General features: G+C 47.3%; 6 protein-coding genes across 6 annotated transcripts; 3 read left to right on the top strand and 3 right to left on the bottom strand.

The window, feature by feature from the left end:
• Window positions 1–864: 864 nt before the first annotated feature.
• GGS25DRAFT_74928 (mitochondrial RNA-splicing protein MRS3) lies at window positions 865–2,719 on the bottom strand. Its single transcript, XM_049265994.1, has 8 exons — window positions 2,436–2,719; window positions 2,272–2,341; window positions 2,167–2,202; window positions 1,972–2,104; window positions 1,812–1,904; window positions 1,680–1,736; window positions 1,126–1,597; window positions 865–1,018 (listed from the first exon to the last, which is right to left on the bottom strand). The coding sequence occupies exons 1-8, from the start codon at window positions 2,474–2,476 to the stop codon at window positions 955–957; spliced, it is 966 nt and encodes a 321-aa protein (XP_049112034.1). The 5' UTR covers window positions 2,477–2,719; the 3' UTR covers window positions 865–954.
• A 2,142-nt stretch (window positions 2,720–4,861) lies between these two features.
• Window positions 4,862–7,633, top strand: GGS25DRAFT_509393 (homocitrate synthase). Its single transcript, XM_049262559.1, has 15 exons — window positions 4,862–5,139; window positions 5,241–5,412; window positions 5,477–5,528; window positions 5,600–5,607; window positions 5,676–5,776; window positions 5,832–5,847; window positions 5,904–6,086; window positions 6,150–6,283; window positions 6,336–6,363; window positions 6,417–6,471; window positions 6,529–6,581; window positions 6,654–6,760; window positions 6,814–6,908; window positions 6,975–7,142; window positions 7,203–7,633. The coding sequence occupies exons 1-15, from the start codon at window positions 5,107–5,109 to the stop codon at window positions 7,312–7,314; spliced, it is 1,317 nt and encodes a 438-aa protein (XP_049112033.1). The 5' UTR covers window positions 4,862–5,106; the 3' UTR covers window positions 7,315–7,633.
• A 346-nt stretch (window positions 7,634–7,979) lies between these two features.
• On the bottom strand, window positions 7,980–11,884 carry GGS25DRAFT_509389 (APG9-domain-containing protein). The gene is given in 4 exon segments (XM_049262558.1): window positions 7,980–8,081; window positions 8,096–9,821; window positions 9,896–10,640; window positions 10,701–11,884. The coding sequence occupies 3 exon segments, from the start codon at window positions 11,369–11,371 to the stop codon at window positions 8,463–8,465; spliced, it is 2,775 nt and encodes a 924-aa protein (XP_049112032.1). The 5' UTR covers window positions 11,372–11,884; the 3' UTR covers window positions 7,980–8,081; window positions 8,096–8,462.
• A 190-nt stretch (window positions 11,885–12,074) lies between these two features.
• GGS25DRAFT_509388 (oligomeric Golgi complex subunit 6) lies at window positions 12,075–14,533 on the top strand. The gene has a single exon (XM_049262557.1). The coding sequence runs from the start codon at window positions 12,170–12,172 to the stop codon at window positions 14,336–14,338; it is 2,169 nt and encodes a 722-aa protein (XP_049112031.1). The 5' UTR covers window positions 12,075–12,169; the 3' UTR covers window positions 14,339–14,533.
• A 363-nt stretch (window positions 14,534–14,896) lies between these two features.
• On the bottom strand, window positions 14,897–16,768 carry GGS25DRAFT_525988 (uncharacterized protein; the record flags this gene model as incomplete). The annotated part of the gene is made up of 1 exon (XM_049264902.1): window positions 14,897–16,768. One exon carries the CDS (start codon window positions 16,766–16,768, stop codon window positions 14,897–14,899), a length of 1,872 nt encoding a protein of 623 aa, XP_049112030.1.
• Window positions 16,769–17,591: 823 nt separating this feature from the next.
• GGS25DRAFT_74748 (uncharacterized protein) lies at window positions 17,592–18,323 on the top strand. The gene is made up of 2 exons (XM_049265993.1): window positions 17,592–17,873; window positions 18,065–18,323. The coding sequence occupies exons 1-2, from the start codon at window positions 17,809–17,811 to the stop codon at window positions 18,285–18,287; spliced, it is 288 nt and encodes a 95-aa protein (XP_049112029.1). The 5' UTR covers window positions 17,592–17,808; the 3' UTR covers window positions 18,288–18,323.
• Window positions 18,324–19,393: the final 1,070 nt, after the last annotated feature.

Here is a 19,393-nt window from a genome sequence, read left to right as displayed (position 1 = left end):
GCCAAACGGGTTTGCCCTTTGAAATTACTGTACATTGTAGTGTTTGAGAATGATTTTCAAATGGGGACGGGTATCATTATCCTCGTAACCTTAGAAGCCGTCACATTGCACTTCCTTATCCACTCACTTGCCCGTCAGCCAGCCAACATTAACTGTCAATCCGTGGCGAGCATGACGCACAGAGAGAGGAGAAGAGAGCAGAGGAAAGCCAACCCCAACCAAACAACAATGAACAGAACCCAGAGTGATAAAACGCCGTCTCTTTCTTTCTTTCGCGAAATTCCTACCATTATCATTCGAAGTCCCTTTGCCTTCAAGCATCAACGTCAATATCTTGACGATAGAGAGATGGCACCAGGGGAAGAGGGAGGGGGGGAAGGGGAGAGAGTAGTAGTTTTATGTACAAGTAGTGTCTAGCCAAACACCTGGCCTTTTCTTTCTTAGATTCTCCCTCTTCCCTTTCTTTCCGATTGCTCGTAAAAAATCTTAAGATGGTCCCGGAAAAAAAGAGAGTAGGTCAGAAGTGTGCGAAGGCGGAATCCCCACACAGAGGGCACCAATGATGGCAATTATCCAGGAATCGTTATCCCTTATCCCTATAGATTGATTCCCTGACAATCATTGCGGCATATTCGGCGAGTCTGTGAGATGGGACCAATCTTTTTTTCTTCTTTTCTCTTTTTTTATGTTTTATTTCATTTTCGTTTCTTTTCCGTATGACGAGGCACATAAGCCCCCAGTAGCCAAGTTCTGTCATCACCTTGGCAATTGTCATACCATAAGCGAGATGCAAATATTCTCACGGTCTCGGATTCGGTTACCTTATTCCTCGGAGATATGCTGACGGCGGGAGGATCGGCAAGAAAGGGGGCCGATTTGTGGGGTTATGCGTGAAGACTGCGTGGCATACCTCGAAAAAAAAACGAATTTCGACTTCATGCCCAATATTCCCCATCAAGAAGACGTAGATGATGAAGCAGAGGAAGAAGAAGAAGTGTTGGTGCGAATAAAGTAAGCCCTACGTATAGGAATGTTAGTTCATATCATTATAAATCATAAATCATATAACGAGAGTAGGCATGTAAAGACTGCAAAGACTGCAAAGACTGCAAAGACTGCACTTACTTGGATGCCTCGTACGCCGACCAGCAGATGGCCGTGCTCGGCATGGTAGTCACCACTCTCGGCCGAACTCCCTTGAAAAATCCACGGAAACCCTCTCGTTGTACTACAAGTCTGCATCCCGCCATAAATCCATTCACCGATCTTAGTTCGGAGTCTGTGGCAGTACCACGGGTCTGCAGCATCGTCTTCACCACGTCCATTGGAGTCGTCAATGCTGCTGCAAACCCACCAGCAACGGCACCCGCCATGCAGTGCGTAAAGGGATCGTACTTCTTGCTAGGATTCATAGCCGTGGATATAGACTCGTATGCAAGAAACTGCAGTGCAGTGAAGGGTACGGTCATCGAGAGCGTAGTAGGGTAAGAAACGTAAAAGGCCGAGAGACCTTCCGTCTTGTAAACGTATCGTGCGCAATCGGTCATGGATCGATACATTTTGCTAGAATGTTGGATCTGCATGCGTTGCTTGATGACTATAGCTGTAGTTAGAAGAGTGTTCTTTTCTTCCTTTTCTCTCTTGTTCTAAATTCCAACAAGGCACTCCAGCATACATACCGTCAAAGGGGTTCATGAGTGCATCGCTAGCGATCGTCGCGCAAGCTCCGCTCGTAGCTAACAAGGGAAAGATATGTTAGAGATCCGGTATCATCAAGACATCAGGTTGGAATTGGGATCGTCTAGGCTTACCTGCTGCGAGGGGGTGGTGGACACCAACTCGATTACCACCCATCAAGTGCTTTACTGCCTCGTACGTTGCGAAATACACAGCATGTGCAGGTCCTAAGCAGTTGGGATAGTGAGAAAATGCCTTTGGCCAAGCTTCTCTCTGACTCTCCGAGTGACCTACCGGCTCCAACCACCACACTAGACATGCCTCTCCAGAGTTTCAGGACACCTTCTCCGCTCGCCACGCGCATAGTGCTTTGGATCACACCCTTGTATACCGCGTTCGCCGAGGGGTTTATAATTTGCATGCGCGTCTGTAGGGATATCTTACGTTAGTTCCAATACGGAGGGTCGGTTAGGATCGAAGGTCGCGCACCTTGATAGCGTCAATCGGGTACATGACTGTGTGTTCCTGTTATCCTGTTAGTTGGCGCTCAAATTGGCTTCAAAAATTGTGATAATAAGGGCAATCGAGGCGTACCGCTATACCGGCGAAAGCACCGGCGGTCATATTCTGGGCCAGAGAGAAATTGGGTGGCAGAGACTCATAACTGGAGGAGTCAGCAATTTGATATTTATATATGCATATATATATATGTGTGTGTAAGTGCTGCAGGGGCACCAAGGTAAGGTATCGCGACATACTCGTAATCCTCGACGGGTTCGACGATTGTAGGCTGGGCCATTTTGGCCACAGCTGGTGAGCCTTCGCCGAAGGCCTTCGGTTGGAGCGCCAGGGTTGCGTCTTTGCGGACTCGGGGGTGGTTAGTCGCGCAGGTTTCAACTCGAACGGCTCGAACGGCTGGACCGTTAGTGTCCCCGCCCTATATGCCCTATATATCAAGACGATACGGCGAAATGAGAGATATTACGGGTTAAGGAAACCGGTAGTGGCGGATATTCGGAATTCTCGAGAATGGAAGATGGAAAATATTTCGCAAAGGATCAGTTAGGAGTTGCGAAATAATAAAAGATGGTTGGGTATGAAGAAAGGGAAGTGGATATGAAGTATAGAAGGGTACTATGTAAGCGCCTTGGATGCGACAACTTCAAAGTGCAAGAAGTTCAAATGATGATGGGGAAAATAATTCGGACTCAAATACGTAGATGAATGAATTGATTTGGTGGTACAAGTGGATAGTTAATGCTGGGCAACTAGGTAGCTTTTAGCAGCTAAGGTACCTTTAGCATTGTGCATAAAAACCTCTTCGAGGTGAAAAAACATTGAAAATTAAAAAAGCCAAAAAAAAAGTTGGATCGCAGCGCATTTCGGAGCCCGGATTTGCAGGGATAAATATTTAATACATACATATTGAGGCCGAGGCTGAATCTCCATGTGGCTTTATAACACCGTTGCATTTAAGGTACCTGGTACCTACTTAATGCATACAATCCTTCAGCTTCTATTCCATTATTTTCCCAAGGTGTCAATAACTATCAACATAAATACCAAGGTGATGAACATGTAGGTAAATAAATCATCATGCTAGGTGTAAGCATAGAGGTCAGTCTGACAGATTAGTAGTAGTGGTAGAAGTAGTAGTAGTAGTAGTAGTAGCTAGTATAAAGTACTTAGGTAATAACTAGAGGTCTGCCGCCAATATGGGAAATGATGTGAGAGATGCGATCAGATAAGACAACATAACTATACCTACATACAGTACCTACATGCTAGGTAGGTATAAAAAACCACTAACCCTCCACATGCAAGACTTCTTCCCGCAATCACGGCTTCTAGAATCCTTCCATGTCGATAAAGTCACTGATCTATGATCTCAATCTATGATCAAGACCCGACGGGAAGGTAGATCTTACTGCTCTGCACGTTGCAGGCCTGAAACCCGGGGTTGTGTAGTTACATCCCCCTCGTTCCATCGGGCAATCATCGTATGATGGTGGATGATATTCGGGATACCCGATTTTACCCCCTTGGCGTCTTACTGTTAGGTAAGTAAGGCTACCCGGCGAAGAATATCTCTCTCTTTTGAAGCCTTCTTATTTCATATTGTATAGCTGAACATCTTCCGACCTTAGATGAATAGGCTGTCCTTCGAAGTCGTCTTACGTAGAGCGTTTATATATCCCTTTTCGTGAAGTCAGTAGTAGTTTCGACAATATATTTATGTAGCCATTAGTTGGCAGTCGTATCTTAGGCGAAGCTCGTGCATTCATTACCTAGTGCTACACTAGTATTTTCTGTCTTGAAGGAAACTTTGAAAGGAATAATTCCAGCATACCTGCTTGTGTCTGTATATGTAGCGTACAGGGTCCATAACAGGTAAACCAAGAAAATTACCTAGATGCTCAGGTTTTCGGGGCAATGCCCTATCGTCACGACATCGAATGCCATCGAAGGGGTTGGAGGAGCTAAGTTTTTGTTATATTCGAACCAGTTCAATATTAGATACGCCGTACAAGTAATAAGGAATTATATTGATCCCCCCGACGAGTTTAAATTGAACTTCAAGTCAGTGAAGTCACTAACCTACATGTACATAACTACTCCTTTCCTTCTTTTTCTCCACCGATATATGCATATTAGCCAAGTTTGGGATGGATTCAGCCTGGATCTTTTAGATCTTTTGCAATGATCATGCCTCGGGAAGTCCGGGATCTATTATTTAGTTTTCCTGCTATGAATTTCATACATACACACGTACATGCGGCATCTCATCTCCCCTTGGATGGGTCTAAGCAAAAAATGGACCTTTTGGCCGAACCCCATCTCCATTCTCCTCCATTCTCTATTCCCTTTTTCTCTCTATGCCTAGGGTAGTTAGATATATATTCTTATATTCATATATATGTACATACAGCAACAATATAGGTGCACATGTGGGGGTTCCTTTTGCCGTATGCATCAATCCAGACTCGCCCGCAGGCGGGACCTGAAAAAGACCTGGTTCAATCATAGCTTGGCGATTGGTCAATTCGAGTTTTTAATACGTCATCTCCACCAGGCTAAATATTTTTTTATACCCTTCACAGGGATTTAAATGGTATATGATCACGTGAGAGCCCCGCGCAGAGGCAACATTGGCTTCGGGTTGGTGGTTTCTGTTGGCTTTGGTGCTACGCTGAACTGGGGTACCGACGACCGGCGTACGTGGGGTAACAAAGTACAGTCACAGTCACCTGTGATTCATAACTTGGAACCTTTTTAAAGTAGAATTTTCTTGACACCAAAAATTTGACGTATAATTCTACCATCCTCTTTTATCTTTTTTTTTTTTATCTTTTATTCTTTTTATTCATCCCTCTTCTCGCAAAACCTCAATAAAATAATCTAGATCATCGTACTATCATATTATCAAACATGTGTGGTACTGATAGTCCAGCTGCCAGCAATGTACGTTGTTTGTTGAAGCACTAATTTTCCATGTCATCCTTATTTCACTTCTTGACCTGATCTGATCTGACCTGACCTAACCTTTGTTTCCCATCTTCTAGGGCACCAATGGCACCAATGGCACCAATGGCACCAATGGCACAAACGGCACAAACGGCACCAACGGCACCAATGGCTCATCTCCTGTTCGCCGCTCAAACCCATACCAATCCAACCCGGGCGAATTCTTGTCCAACGTAGGAAAATTCAAGATTATTGAGTCAACTCTCCGCGGTTCGTTCTTCCTTTTCATCTCGAGCGTCTCGTGAGATCGAATCCCATACTGACAACAACATAGAAGGAGAACAGTTTGCCAATGCCTACTTCGATACACAAACCAAAATCAACATGTGAGTCAGCTAGTTATATAACATGTCCTTTAAATTTTTCTTCTTCTTCTAGCTAACAACTCCCTTTCTAGTGCCAAAGGTATGCCGAGCCCTCCCATGACGACATATTCTTTTTCCCACAGTTACTAAATAGCAGCCGTTGCTTAGCTCTCGATGCCTTTGGAGTTGACTATATCGAACTCACCTCCCCCGCCGCCTCTGAGCAATCACGCTTGGATTGTATCGAAATTTGCAAGCTTGGCCTTAAGGTGCGCATTCTAGCATTCCTTCTTCGTGAATTTTATGCTAATACATTTTATTCAGGCCAAAATCTTGACGCGTGAGTCACCACGGAACGCATTCTACTCTGCTCGTCAAGCTAATTGTGACTCATAGATGTCCGCTGCGATATGCGAGATGTCCAAATGGCCATTGACACTGGTGTAGACGGCTTGGATATTGTCATCGGCACCTCGAGCTTCCTTCGAGAGCACAGCCATGGAAAGGACATGGCCTTCATCACCAAGGCCGCTTTGGAAGTCGTCCAATACGTCAAGTCTAAGAATATCGAGGTTCGATGTATGTTCCCAGTATCCTTTTGAAAACCGCAAACATTGGCAAATATTGGCTAACACCGCATAGTCTCGAGTGAGGACTCGTTCCGATCAGATCTAGTAGATCTGCTATCTCTTTACAATGCCGTAGACAAAGTCGGCGTCAACCGTGTCGGCATTGCTGATACAGTTGGCTGCGCCAGCCCCCGCCAAGTATACGAGGTGAGTAGCTCAGATCTGCCCATGGTTGAAACCGCATTAACAATAGATACAGCTCGTCCGAACCTTGAGAGGCGTGGTTTGTAAGTTGCCGTGATATCTTTTATCAAATTATATCTACTAACTCATCCACAAGCTTGCGATATCGAGACCCATTTCCACAATGACACTGGCTGTGCTATTGCCAATGCGTAGGTGTCCTCTCCCTTGATCGGAGTATAGATTTTAGTAGCTGACTTGGTTTCCAGCTTCTGTGCTCTTGAGGGTGGTGCAACACACGTTGATACTAGCGTGCTCGGAAGTATGTATTTGCAGCTTTTCCTTTGAAGAGAAAGGTGTGTTCCAAAGAATTGCAATCACTAACACTTTACAGTCGGTGAACGAAATGGCATCACGCCTCTTGGCGGCTTCCTAGCACGTATGGTGGTCACGAGCCCTGATTATGTCAAGAGCAAGTACAAGCTTAGCATGATCAAGGAGGTTAGTTTGCCACATTTACATGTGCCTGTGGTCATTAGACTGACAAAATATAGATCGAGGATATGGTCGCTGAGGCGGTAGAGATCAACACCCCTTTCAACAACCCTATCACCGGGTTCTGTGCCTTTACCCACAAGGCCGGTATCCAGTAAGCATATTGTCTTGATTTTTGCCGCTCCCTTCAAAGGATAATCGCTAATGTTAAACGTTACAGTGCCAAGGCCATCTTGAACAACCCTTCCACATACGAAATTCTGAACCCCGCGGATTTTGGCTTGACGCGCTACGTACACTTCGCCTCCCGCCTAACAGGCTGGAATGCCGTCAAGACTCGAGTTACACAGCTCGGTTTATCGATGACGGATGAGCAGGTCAAGGAATGGTACGTGACTAACTCGAATCCTAACTGCTTGGAGACTAGGACTAACGTGATTACTTGTAGTACCTCCAAGATCAAGGCGTTGGCTGATGTGAGACCGATAGCCATCGATGATGCTGACTCCATTATTCGAAGTTTCCACCTAAATCTACAGCAAGCTCAGACTACAAATTAAGTAGCATTTGCATTTGGTAAGAGGGAAATGGAGCATATAGGAGTAATTTTATTTTTCCAAAATGGAGCCGATATAAAAGGGGCATCATCAAAAGGAACCAAAAAGGGACCAAAAGTTTTGTGTGCATAACTTGGGCTCGGAAAAAAAGACATGTAGATCTGGGGTAAGGCTCTAGGTTAGCATAGACCTCCTGGCATCTTGTCTACTTACAACTAAGGGGGCCGGGGAAAAAAGTCATTAGTAGCATTGTTTTTCTGTCCTTAAACTTTTCAATACCATGGCCGAGCATTCGGCTTCTCACGTTCATATATTCCAAGACTTCCGTGACGATATTTTACAACTTTGGGGGAATACAACCCAGAAGTAGTTCTTATTAGATCTCCTATTGGTATACCAAATCCGTACATGCAAGCAACCCCCCTTTTGTGTTGTGAGGTGGTAAGGGGGGATACGAGCATGAAAAAGTTCGTTACCAAATGTAAACAAACGTAAAGCGTCAAAGCAACAGAACCCCCTGACTTACTAGATACTTCCTAGGTATTGTACATAGACCTTCGATATCCTTGTTCAACTGCGTACTACTAACTACGTAGGTCTTATATCCAATGTACCGGTATATTGACTTCTACATAGATCCTAGATAATAGGGTATAAATAGATAGATAGATTAGGTAGGTAGATTATATACCTATGTGAACATGCCTTAGCACCTATAAAAGTGGTAATCATCTATTCCCACCTACTGTAACTTGGGCGTGTGTGTGTGTGTGTGTGTGTGTGTGTGTGTGTGTGTATTGGTATCTGCTACATACCTACCTACCTACTGAATATATGTAGTGTAGTGTAATGTAATGTGTACCCCATGTATCATGCATATGATGTTTATGCTAGTACTAATCTGCCTGGAAGTGTCCAGCTTCGAATGCCAAACAAACAAACAAACAAACAAAAAACACCGTGACCGTGACCGTAACCATTGTCGTAGGTAAACCGTAGTAAACCGTGGAACCCTTATACTCCTTTCCCATACCTGTATTCCGCTGTGATCGCTCAAGTCGACCCCGACTACTATCTACGTAGTCCATCAACCAATCGAGTAAGCAACTTAGTCCGCAAAAATGAGGCCAAGTACTACCAAAAAGGGGCATTCACATAACACCTCGCTGGTTCATGTGCGCTTGCTGGAACTGCTTCAGCATAGTCACGACACCCGGTCCATCGTCGCCGTCCGTGGCAGTACTACCCTCCCTACTGAGCCCATGACCAGGCGAACCCTCCCATGTTGATTCACCTAGACGCGCAACGCTCTCCTCGACGTCGCCTTCGTCTGTGTAGTTCGTGTCTCGTCGGCGCATGACATTCCTGGATGCGGTAGCGTCTTCCATGGCTTCTTCGATGGTATTCGGGCCCGGAATCGGGTATGGCCCGCGCTGCTGGCGCGCACGCTTCGGGGTGCGGTTAGTTGTGAAGGAAGCCGAGGGTTGATGGTGGGGGTCAAGAAGCATCGAGGCCATGGGCGAGGGTGCGAAGGCTGGCCCGAAGCGCGGTGTTTTGGCGAGGGGCTGGGGGTTCGTAGGTGCTCGACTTCGCGGTCGTTCACCAGATCCAATACGTGATGACCGCATATCCGCGGCCAGAGTTGGCGACATCAAGCCTGGAAAGTTAGGTGGGGGGTGAAACTGGTGACGTCCGGCTGGTCCTAAACCGTGAGTGCCCGGGAGTCCGGTTCTCGGGTGGTAGACATAATTATCTAAGAATCCATGCATCGAGGCCTGCATCTTGCCATGTTTGGTAGCATAATAATCTTCGCGAGCATCGCTTACGTTCGCCTGTTGCTGGGGTTTGCTGATCCGTTGGTCCTTCTGGAAATCAAAGACTGCAAACGAACAAACATAGCCTAATCCATCGACGTGAATCGTGAATTCGCGGAAGAAGTCGATGATTTGATCGCTGCATTTCGGCAAGCTCAGGAAGAGTACGAGAGGCGTTATCAAAACGCCAAAGATCTCCTCCAGGAAGATAATGATCCTTGGCTTGTAGAACTCGGAGAAATCAGCTTTAACCTCGTAGCTGTGGAGTCGGCCCTTCCATTGGTCTGGTTGGTAATGCGTGTATTCGATGACATTCTGCATCGCAAACTCGGGATCAAACACATCGTTTTCTTCCGATATCATCCCACGAGCGACCGCCCACGTCGTTGTCATGAGCGCAACAAAAGCAAACGCGTTCATCCCAGGAAACAACTCAAAGTCAACAAACATCTCTGGATCGGAAAACCCAACGATGGCAATAACGGCTATGAGCGCACCAGCAAAGAATTGTATCGTCCGAGCAGCTGACTCCGTCTTTTTCTTTGGAAACTGATCGATATAGTGCTTTGCGAACGGATAGGACATATTGAGACGCTCCTCAAAAAGGTGAGGGAGTTCGTTAAACTCTCGAAATTTCCATCTTGCAAGAGGTGTGTACTGTCGAGCCCCCAACGACGAAGTGTTGGTTTTGAATTCCTAGATAAGATGTGAGTAGGTAGGAAGGTAGGAAAGCAGAATCGAACTTGAATACAAGGAGAATAGATACTCACGTTGTAGTATGTGAAAATGAAGTCGATGACAAGCGCCGAGGCGAGAAAAGGGGCAAAGATGAGATTCATGAACGCAGCAAAAACAAACCTCGTATGCATGTCCCTGCTCAAATGTCCCCGATGATCGGACTTCAGTACACGTTGATGCACCTGACCGCCTTCGTTAAAGACGAGGTCTAGAACGCCGAACTGAACGGTCCACTCGAGCGACTTGGAGAATAGTTGCCGATTTCGTAGAAACGGAAGCGGAGCTGTTAGGTCTAGTATATCTTTATTGAAGAGAGCTATAATGTAATTTTCTCGTCTCATCAACCTGTTTGCAATGTCATGAGCGTCGAGTCTCTCTTTTGATTGGCTGGCCATATGCGGTCCTAGCTGCTTGGACAAAAAGCGTCGCTGGGATGGTGTGATGTTGGTAGCCGTCTTCACATTCTCATCACGGAGGGCAGTGATCTTGGAAACGACATCTTGCCAAGATACGGTCTGCATATCCTCTTCGGGGATATCTAAGAGATAGACGAAGAAATCGCGTATGTGCATGAGGCGGGGTACGTCGAGAATCCACTGGATAGTCTTCCAGACAAAGTAGAAGCTACAGACCCAGAGGGTCAAGTTCCAGATACCCCACATGTGCTTAGTACACTGAGGAATCATGATCTGCGACAGACTCTTGCTATCTCGGAGTTTACTGTAATCTATACACTGCGATATCAGGGTGAGCAAAGTTGCTACAAAGGCGACCTTCCTGTCAAATGTGAGCTCACGAATTCAAAAGGCAGATGTCACGGTAAAGGGGAAGCCTTACATTAAGTGCAGAAACCTCTCGAGCAGGATACACCACATTCCTGCTCCCAAATAGTAGTCGTAGACATCTCTAATGAAGACGTCGAGGTTGGAGACGTTGGCCCATCTGAACATAGCCTTGTCTTTTGGACTCCCAGTAAACCCTGGTCTCCTCGTAGAAGGCCCTGCTTGATGCTGGCCATGCCGTGGGCCATAGTCGTCATCATCGTGTAACCTCTGTTGCGCCTGCGCAGTCTCCCACTGTGCTTGTATTTTTCGGTTCGAGGGATGTCTAGGATTTCGTGACTGCTTGGGGCTACTTCTGCGTGGGTTGGACCTGCTCATAGGGGGTTCGGGCCCCTCAACTAGCAGAGAAGCAGGAACGTCATTATCGCCATCGTCGTCAGGCATGAGCCATCGCGGTCTCATCTCCTGTCTTCCCGTTCTTGTGATGCCATGATGAGGTTCGCCTGGAGTAGCAAGAAGGCTACGAGGTGGGGAGGCGCGGCTATCTTCGAGACCAAGACCATCGGTATGATCTATTTCATCATCGCGAAAGTGATGAGCAAGGTTCTCTTCGTCAACGTCAAGGCCGGCTCTACTCTCGATATCGTCATCATGATCTCCGAGTCGATCGTACATGGGTCGGTTCTCGCCGGATGGGATGAGGTTGGAAAAGAGACTAGGAGGCATCGTATCGGATCATGAGTTTTAAGTGCATGTAGAGTGCGTATAAAGGACGTGGGCGTGGGCGTTTGTTGGCTTTCCAGTTAGGTGTAAACGAGATCAAGTTCGTATCCTTACCATGATCAAGCTTGTATATGTAGGTATGAATAAGTCGGATGAATGGTGACTGTTGGGTATATGCAAAATACAAGATGTAGATAATATAGATAGATAGATAGATAGGCAGGTAGGTAGGTAGGTGCCTATGTATTGATGTTCTACCCTAGGTAGGTACTGTTAGAAGTAGGTCAGGTAAGATTGAAGACAAATAACGTTTGATTACATGCCCAAAGCTATGACGCACGAAACAAGAAGTAAGTACAGGTAGGTACTAGTAATATGTACCTTGGTAGGTTATCAAACTACATAGATGTACATAGGTATGTAGGTATGTATGATTTTTAAATGCTTAAATGCTTAAATGGGTCAACTGGACTTGCTTGACGTGCTTCTCAAGTGCTTCAACTCCACGAGGCAGCCGCACGCGTTAATAGGCACACATGCATGCAATCCCACGTACTTGTGTACGTACTTATAGTACAATAACTATGTCCGCGTGAGTGAAGTCATTTGACAGGGATCATGCCAGTGCTTACAGGTACACCATGGTATATGTAGTAGTACCCACATGTGCAGCTGTCAGCCATCCTTTCCCAGGTGTCGTTTTATCTTCTCAATTTAACTTATTAACATGCATCGATATTGACGAACCCTCCGTTAGTTATATTGAATAATCATATTAAAATATTAAATAATCAAAAAATAATGGCCTCAGATGGCCCCAGCTCGCCCGGTCTACCAGGACGGGATGATCTATCCATAAGATCATCGTCGCCTTTAGGTACTTCAACTGCAGCATTAGTAGGACGATCATCGAATCCGCTATCATATAAAGTGACATCTGTACTTTCAACATCATACGCAGATGCCGAGTTCCGCGAGTCTCTTGCTTTGCTAGATGAGCGTGGCATCACCAACAGTCCTGAGGCTCGGAGGCAATTACGTCTTGATGTCCAGAAGGAGGTTATCGACAGCAATGGCAAAATTATATCCGAATTCGGCCGGGTAGCTGACCAGTTAAGGAGGATTGGTACTACCATTGAAAAGCTCAATAAGAGCTACCAGGAGATGAGAACCCACGTGATCACCGCTCACGGCTCGACATCGACCATGCTCGAGGAAGCATCGTCTCTCATGACTCAGAGACAGAATATTGAGACAAAACAACAGGTCTTGAAAGCCTTCCGCGAGCATTTCGTTCTATCTGACGATGAGGTGGCGTCCTTAACTATATCAGCCGAGCCTGTCGATGATCGTTTCTTTGCTGTCCTATCCAAGGCAAAGCGCATCCGGAAGGATTGCGAGTTCCTACTTGGTTTCGAAAGTCAGACCCTTGGCCTTGAAATAATGGACCAAACCTCCAAATACTTAAACCAGGCTTTTCAGAAATTGTATCGCTGGGTTCAGAAGGAGTTTAAGACGCTCAACCTAGAAAATCCTCAGATTAATTCGTCTGTTCGTCGGGCTATTCGTGTACTTGCTGAACGGCCATCCCTTTTTCAAAACTGTTTGGATTACTTTGCAGAAGCTAGAGAGCACATCCTTTCTGATGCTTTCTATCTGGCACTCACGGGAACATCGGCATCCGGTGCAAAGGACAACTCTGTAAAGCCGATCGAGCTAGTAGCTCACGATACATTACGTTATATTGGAGATATGCTGGCGTGGACACATTCTGCCGCAGTCAGCGAGCGGGAGGCTCTCGAGATTTTGTTTATTTCCGACGGAAACGAGATAGCCAAAGGAATCCAGGAGGGACGCGAGAACGAGCTGTGGGGATTAATGGCCGATGAGTCAGACGGGCCCGCAGAGTTTGATGCTGTGAAGGCCCTGAATGATTTGGTTGATAGGGATGTATCTGGAGCGGCTCGCATTCTGAGGCAGCGAGTCGAGCAGGTCATACAGACCAACGAGGAGACCATCCTTGCATACAAATTGGCGAACCTCCTTGGATTCTACCGAGTGACGTTTTCGAAGTTGCTTGGCGAAGACTCGGTGCTCCTACAGGCGATGACCAACCTAGAGTCAGAAGCGTTACGGCAGTTCCGCTCATTAATGCGGGATCACATCATAACCCTCGAGGGAGAGTTCCAGCACACGCCGTCAGACCTCGGACCACCGGACTTTCTACAGGATGCGCTCAAGCAACTCAATGCCATAATGAAGACCTACGAGACCTCGCTCTCCTCGGGAGGCGATCGCGAGGCCGACTTTGAACCTATCCTCGCCGAGTCATTCGACCCCTTTATGTCAGGCTGCGAAAACATGTCACGAAACATCTCGCCCCCTTCCAACTCCATCTTCCTCGTCAATTGCCTCCTCGCAGCCAAAAGCGCTCTGAACCCCTTTTTAGATTTCACGCGCACCCGCGTCGACCGCCTCGCCTCAGCCATCGACGACCACGCCTCCAAACTCGTCGAAAGCCAGTACGCGTTCTTCCGGACCGAATCCGCCCTCGAGCCCCTTTTAACGGCCCTAGCGCCTCTTAGCGACACCAAAGAGGAAGACGTCGCCCAGGTCACCTCTCTCGACGCCCTGCGCCCCGAAGCTCTCGCGCAAGCCAGCCAAGGCCTCGACGACTTCCTGCCCTCGGCCGTCATGGACGCCATGGAGAACGTCAAGCACCTCCAGGACGCGAAGCTGGCGCGCGAGATCACGGAGGAAGCCGCGGATAAGTTCTGCGTGGACTTTGAGCACGTCGAGGAATTGCTCATCGCCGCGGACGAGTTAGCCGAGGAGGAGGAGCTGGAGCGGAAAGGCGGGCACGGACACGGACACGTGGGGGCACGTGGGGAAGAAGGGGGAGGAGGGCCTCCGAGTCTCAGGGCGCTGTTCCCTAGGACGACAGGCGAAATTAGGGTCCTGCTTTCGTGATACACAAAGACAGAAACATGACGGGGTAGGGTGGGGTGGATGGAAGGGGAAGGGAGGCCTAGGCTAGGCGAGGCGAGGAGAGGATCGAGAGACACGAGGCGGAAAGTGGAGTGGAGTGGAGTGGAGTGGAGTGGGTGCCCAAACACGTGCGGGAGGCTGTTGTTATGTTACCTACGCTGTTACGTCGTGTCACCGCATTACATACATTACATATATATACATGTAGTAGACAGACAGGAGACAGGACAGATATGTAGGGCGAAGGCAAACCGAACTAAATCAAACCGAACCGAACCGAACCGAACTAAAACCCAGGGGAATGGGAAAGTACTTAGAAAGGAAAAAAGAGTGGTAGGTAGTGCAAAGAAGAAGCGTGCATATACTTTGTGCTCTTCATTTCTCATAGCTGGCAATATGTAGTCTCGCGTGCCTAGGGCTGGATAGCTGGAATATGTAGGTAGCACAGGATACAGGATGTAAGCTAACCTAGGGTAGTAGGTAGGTAGTAGGTAGTAGGTAAGATACACAAAACATCCCCGTATGCCCCCCCCCCCCCCTTTATGTTTCTCTTTTCCCGTGGCCCACCAACACATTGCGCGTGCCTTGTATTGCCTCGCTTGTTCTTCTCGATGAACCTCCGCCTCTTGCTCCTGGCGTTTTGCCTACATCGGCTGTTGATGTTTTCTCGATCTCATGATCGCTTTCCGCGTTAGGACTAGGACTACGATTATCCGTATCCGTATCCGTATTCCCTTTCGTCTTCTTGACGGGCCACGCCTCCACGTTGGCACTGGGCCTTCTCGGCCTCTTTACTGCTGCGTCCTCATCCACGTCTTCGAGTTTCCTCAGCGCGGCTGCTAAGCGCTTACGTGCTACGATCTCGCGGTCGCTGCTATTGGGACCCGGTCGGTAGAATTGCTTCACCACGCCTACCGTAGCGTGGTAACACTCGTACAACAACAGGCGAATATGGGCGGTCTCGTAATCCTCAATGAGAATATCTTCATTGCTCTCGGATTCTCCACGACTTCTCGGGTCGGGAGAAGTATCTAGTCCTCGGACGTTTCGGAAACCGCGCAGAAACTCGCTCGAAGGTCCCTGGCTGAATACTTCGGCAATAAGGGGATCGCCAAAGATGCAATTGCTCCAGTCGCAAAGACCCGTGACGGAAATGGTTGGTTGCCGCGCTTCAGATAGCCTTCTTCCCTCGCCTCCTTGGTTCCGTCCTTCTATCCGTTCCTCAGTCGTGGCTCTATTCTCTCCCCGTTCCGTTTCTCGGCTAGATGGTTGCTGTTGCGGGTTTGTGTCGTGCTCCTTACTGTTGAATTTAGTTGATCTTGATACTCGAATATTGGATTCATCGCTCGCATCCAGTATAACTAGTCGAGCAGTGGTCACACCATCCAAGAAGTGGCCCAACCTGTTAAAGTAACCCCTGATTGGCTCGTAGCTGATGGCCACGGCCATATCCTCCGCGTCTCTTAATACACCTTCTAATAAAGAGTGGAAAGTATGTCTCCAGCTTTCAGCACCATGGACACCAAAGCCAGCCGGTTGCGTTCCAGATGAATCGGTAGACGGTGGTTCTGGGTTTAATACCGCTACGATTCGCCCGAAAGACTTATTCGGTGATGTGAACCCCGAGATCCATCGCACAAACTGACCCTGTTGAAAGTCCACCCCCTTTTTCTCGGATGGCGTTAAAGGTGCCAGGAGTTCGGATATAGAGACCCCTCCCGTTGGCTCGAATATGTTGAAAGGAGAACCTAACTCTGCTGATGAGGGCGAGTGGATGATGGGGACGGGAAGGAACCTGAGCAGATCCCTTCTCGAGCCTTCTGTCCCTTCGAGGCGTGCTCTCTGTTCATCCTTATGCGGTTCCCCTTTGATTTGCCTAGGAATATCAGTGCTCTCAGGGACAAGATGTCTAGCCTGGGCAGGATTTTCTAGCACAGTCTCAAGAAGCCACTTGGTTACCAATGTTTCTGAGAGGTTTGTAGACCTCTCTGACCGGAGTAGTCTCTGTGTGGGAGGTGGTGGCAGACTGAGGATTAGTGTCCTGCCATCCGAGACCTTAACACTGAAGAACCGCAGGAGTCGACATGATGGCAATGGATTGATAGACTCGACAGTAATATTTGGAAGAGCATTTCGAATTACTGAACGCATAGACTCGAGAGGGTGAGATCGATCCATGGAGGGGAAAGGTGACAAACGGTCATTCCGTGCAACAAAAGAAGTTTTTGGACGTGAAATTAGCCATCTTGTGGAACGCGGTAAGCCGTGTACGTCGAGGACCCTTTTTGACGGGTGAGGTTGGGAAGAAGCAGAGTCGGGAATGTGGAGTGAGATGAAGGGATTGCCGGTAGCTGCGACGACGGAGTATGGGTCGGTTGGCAGCGTTAATCCCACGCTTGATGTCCGACGCATTACTTGTGTCTGTGGCATCTGATTTCTGATAGGTGGCAATGGTATGCTATAAGAGGCACAGATAATGGCTTAAATGGGAAGGTTGAGACGGGATGCTTGTTCCTCGGTGAAGGATAATAATTAATGACAATACTCAACCTAGGTAGATATGCCGAGATGATAACCAACATGGAACGACTCAAAGGAGATATGAATGTCTTGGCCCGCGGTTGGATCGGTCGATGCCGGAATATGTCAATCTATGAATACGCAGACAACTGATCTACAGAGTTGCGGATGTTTATCGTCCCTGTTGGACTTACACAGAAGACAATATATATATTTGAAGGAGAAACTATACTGACGGAGAGGTAAGGGGTTATGAGGGAGAGCGAGAAGAAAAAGTTGGAACGATGATCTCAACATGGCAACTTAGTAGATGAGTGATACTGGCGGACTGGGTCCCAAGAGGACGAATTCAACCAAGGGCATAAGTAAAGAAAAAAGCGGTATTACGGGATATGATACGTCTGAAGAGACGATAGACAGCTCTCGTGAGGCTAATGTGAAATGTAGTAAGTTCGAGTACTGACGAATGAGGCGTTCTCGCCTGGCGAAGAAAGACATCCGACTCGCGGCTCCTAAGGAGACTAAGATAGCAACAGGCAATACTCGCCTAAAAAGAAGCGTAAGCAAGTTACAAAGTGGAGCGGACGATCTGAAGTGGCTGCAATGATGTGCGTCGAAGGGGAGGAGGACATGTTATTCCTCCAAGGTGAAACGAGAAGCATGATATGGTTGTTCCACTTGGATCAAGAGACATCCGAACGCCAAGGCGCCAACCGAATGATTCCAGACTTCGAGAAGCCCAGCTTTACCCATCTTACCCATCTTACCCAGAGCTACCTTACCTACCTACCCTTCCTAGTGTAGTATAACCTAGTGTAGGTAGTGTAGGTAGGTAGTGTAGGTGTAGGTACGTCAAAGGTTCGCGGCCATGATCCCAGCTAGGTGCGGCAACTGTGCGGGCTGAGAGCTGGCATGAAAGATGCCATGACTCCATGAGTAAGAGAAGGGGAGAAGCTGTTGTGGGACTTTCAATTTCCATGTATTCCCATGTATTCCCATGTACTATGTTAGTATCATGTAGTCCCACGCAAATTAGGACCCAGCAGATGCATTCTACGACGCCAAAATTCCGAGGGCAGATCGGGATACCGAAGAATCTAAGGGAGGAAACACGGTCCCGTAGAAGGCTACCTTGGCCATTGGGTTTTGACAAGCGAACGTTGCATGGACACGATGGTGTCTCATTACCTTCATTGCCTTCATTGCCTTCATTGCTCCCCCGTTGTTGCGCTGTAATTCAGCGGTGTGTGTAACAAGCGTGGGACGGGAAAAAGACACGATGGATGATAACTATGCACAATGTGTTAAAAAGAAGGGACCTGAAGTGGCATTCATTGTTCTGACAGGTTTTGGCGTTTGGCGTTTGGCGTTGGTGTTGGTATTGGCATACGAAAGTGCTGGGGAAAGGTGAGGAAAATGCATTTGAGAAGAAGAAAAAGAATTAATTGGTGCCTACAGTTGCAGCAGACCTTGTAAGTTGTACCGTGGTAGTATGTAGTCTAGGATAATACATTTTTAGTACAGTTACATTGGGAAGCGAGCCGGAGAATTTATCATTGGCTGGAAGTAAGCGAAACTGGCCGAATTTGGTAAGGTCCCGAGCCTTAATTATGGGAGTCATAGGGACAACCCATCCAGGGCCTCTTTATACCCCTGCTTCTTAACAGCCTACTTTACTTTGATGTATCCACATCTCGCATTCCCATTCCCAAGTATGTATTATTAGTAGTACGTACTAACAACCTAACCTAGTATTTCACTTCCACCTATCGTACAACACGCATTGTACCATCGTCATCTTCAACCTTCTCGGTTATACATACATACATACAATGAACGCCAACATTTCATCCCCAGCCACGAACACTCAGCTGGAGAAACTAACTTCCCGTAATTTATACGCTATAGTACATGTTATAGAATAGTCCACATATCAAAGATCTAAGGCAACTAGTTACTATGTAACTGACTGTCACGTTGCACGCGTATGTATACTCTTATCCCGGACCGGTCAACCTTGTTGCTGCTTATTAGAGAAGATTTATATAACCCCTTCGAAGTCTATTCGATACGATGCCAAGAATTATTCCGTGACACAAAGGGTTAATTCTTCGACATAAATGTATGTATATACATACTTCCAGTTATATAGTATATACATGTCATACATACCTACATAGTACATACCTATATGCATACCACGTACACAGCTATGTATGTGAACTACGGTCACCACTTCGGTCTTGTCGGTCTTGTCGGTCTTTGATCGTGAGATCAAGCCAACAGTATAACAACCCGGTATCTGTCCATCTATCCTGCTAACCTAACCTCCTACCTAACTAGGTCCATAGTAAATCTTTAATGGACGCTCAATGGCGTATCCGAGCAAACAGACGACCACTCACGAGCTCTGGGTAGCGAGGATCGCTGGCATCTACAACGATAGTAAAAAGAAAATGTCCTGCTTTTCTTACCGGTTCTTACGGGGTACGCATCGTTGTCGTTAAATTTATCGCA

Source organism: Hypoxylon fragiforme, assembly GCF_022984875.1.
Source record: "Hypoxylon fragiforme strain CBS 206.31 chromosome Unknown GGS25scaffold_10, whole genome shotgun sequence".
Taxonomy (NCBI): domain Eukaryota; kingdom Fungi; phylum Ascomycota; class Sordariomycetes; order Xylariales; family Hypoxylaceae; genus Hypoxylon; species Hypoxylon fragiforme.
The sequence above is the reverse complement of the archived record's forward strand: the minus strand, read 5'-3'. Positions and strand labels throughout refer to the sequence as shown.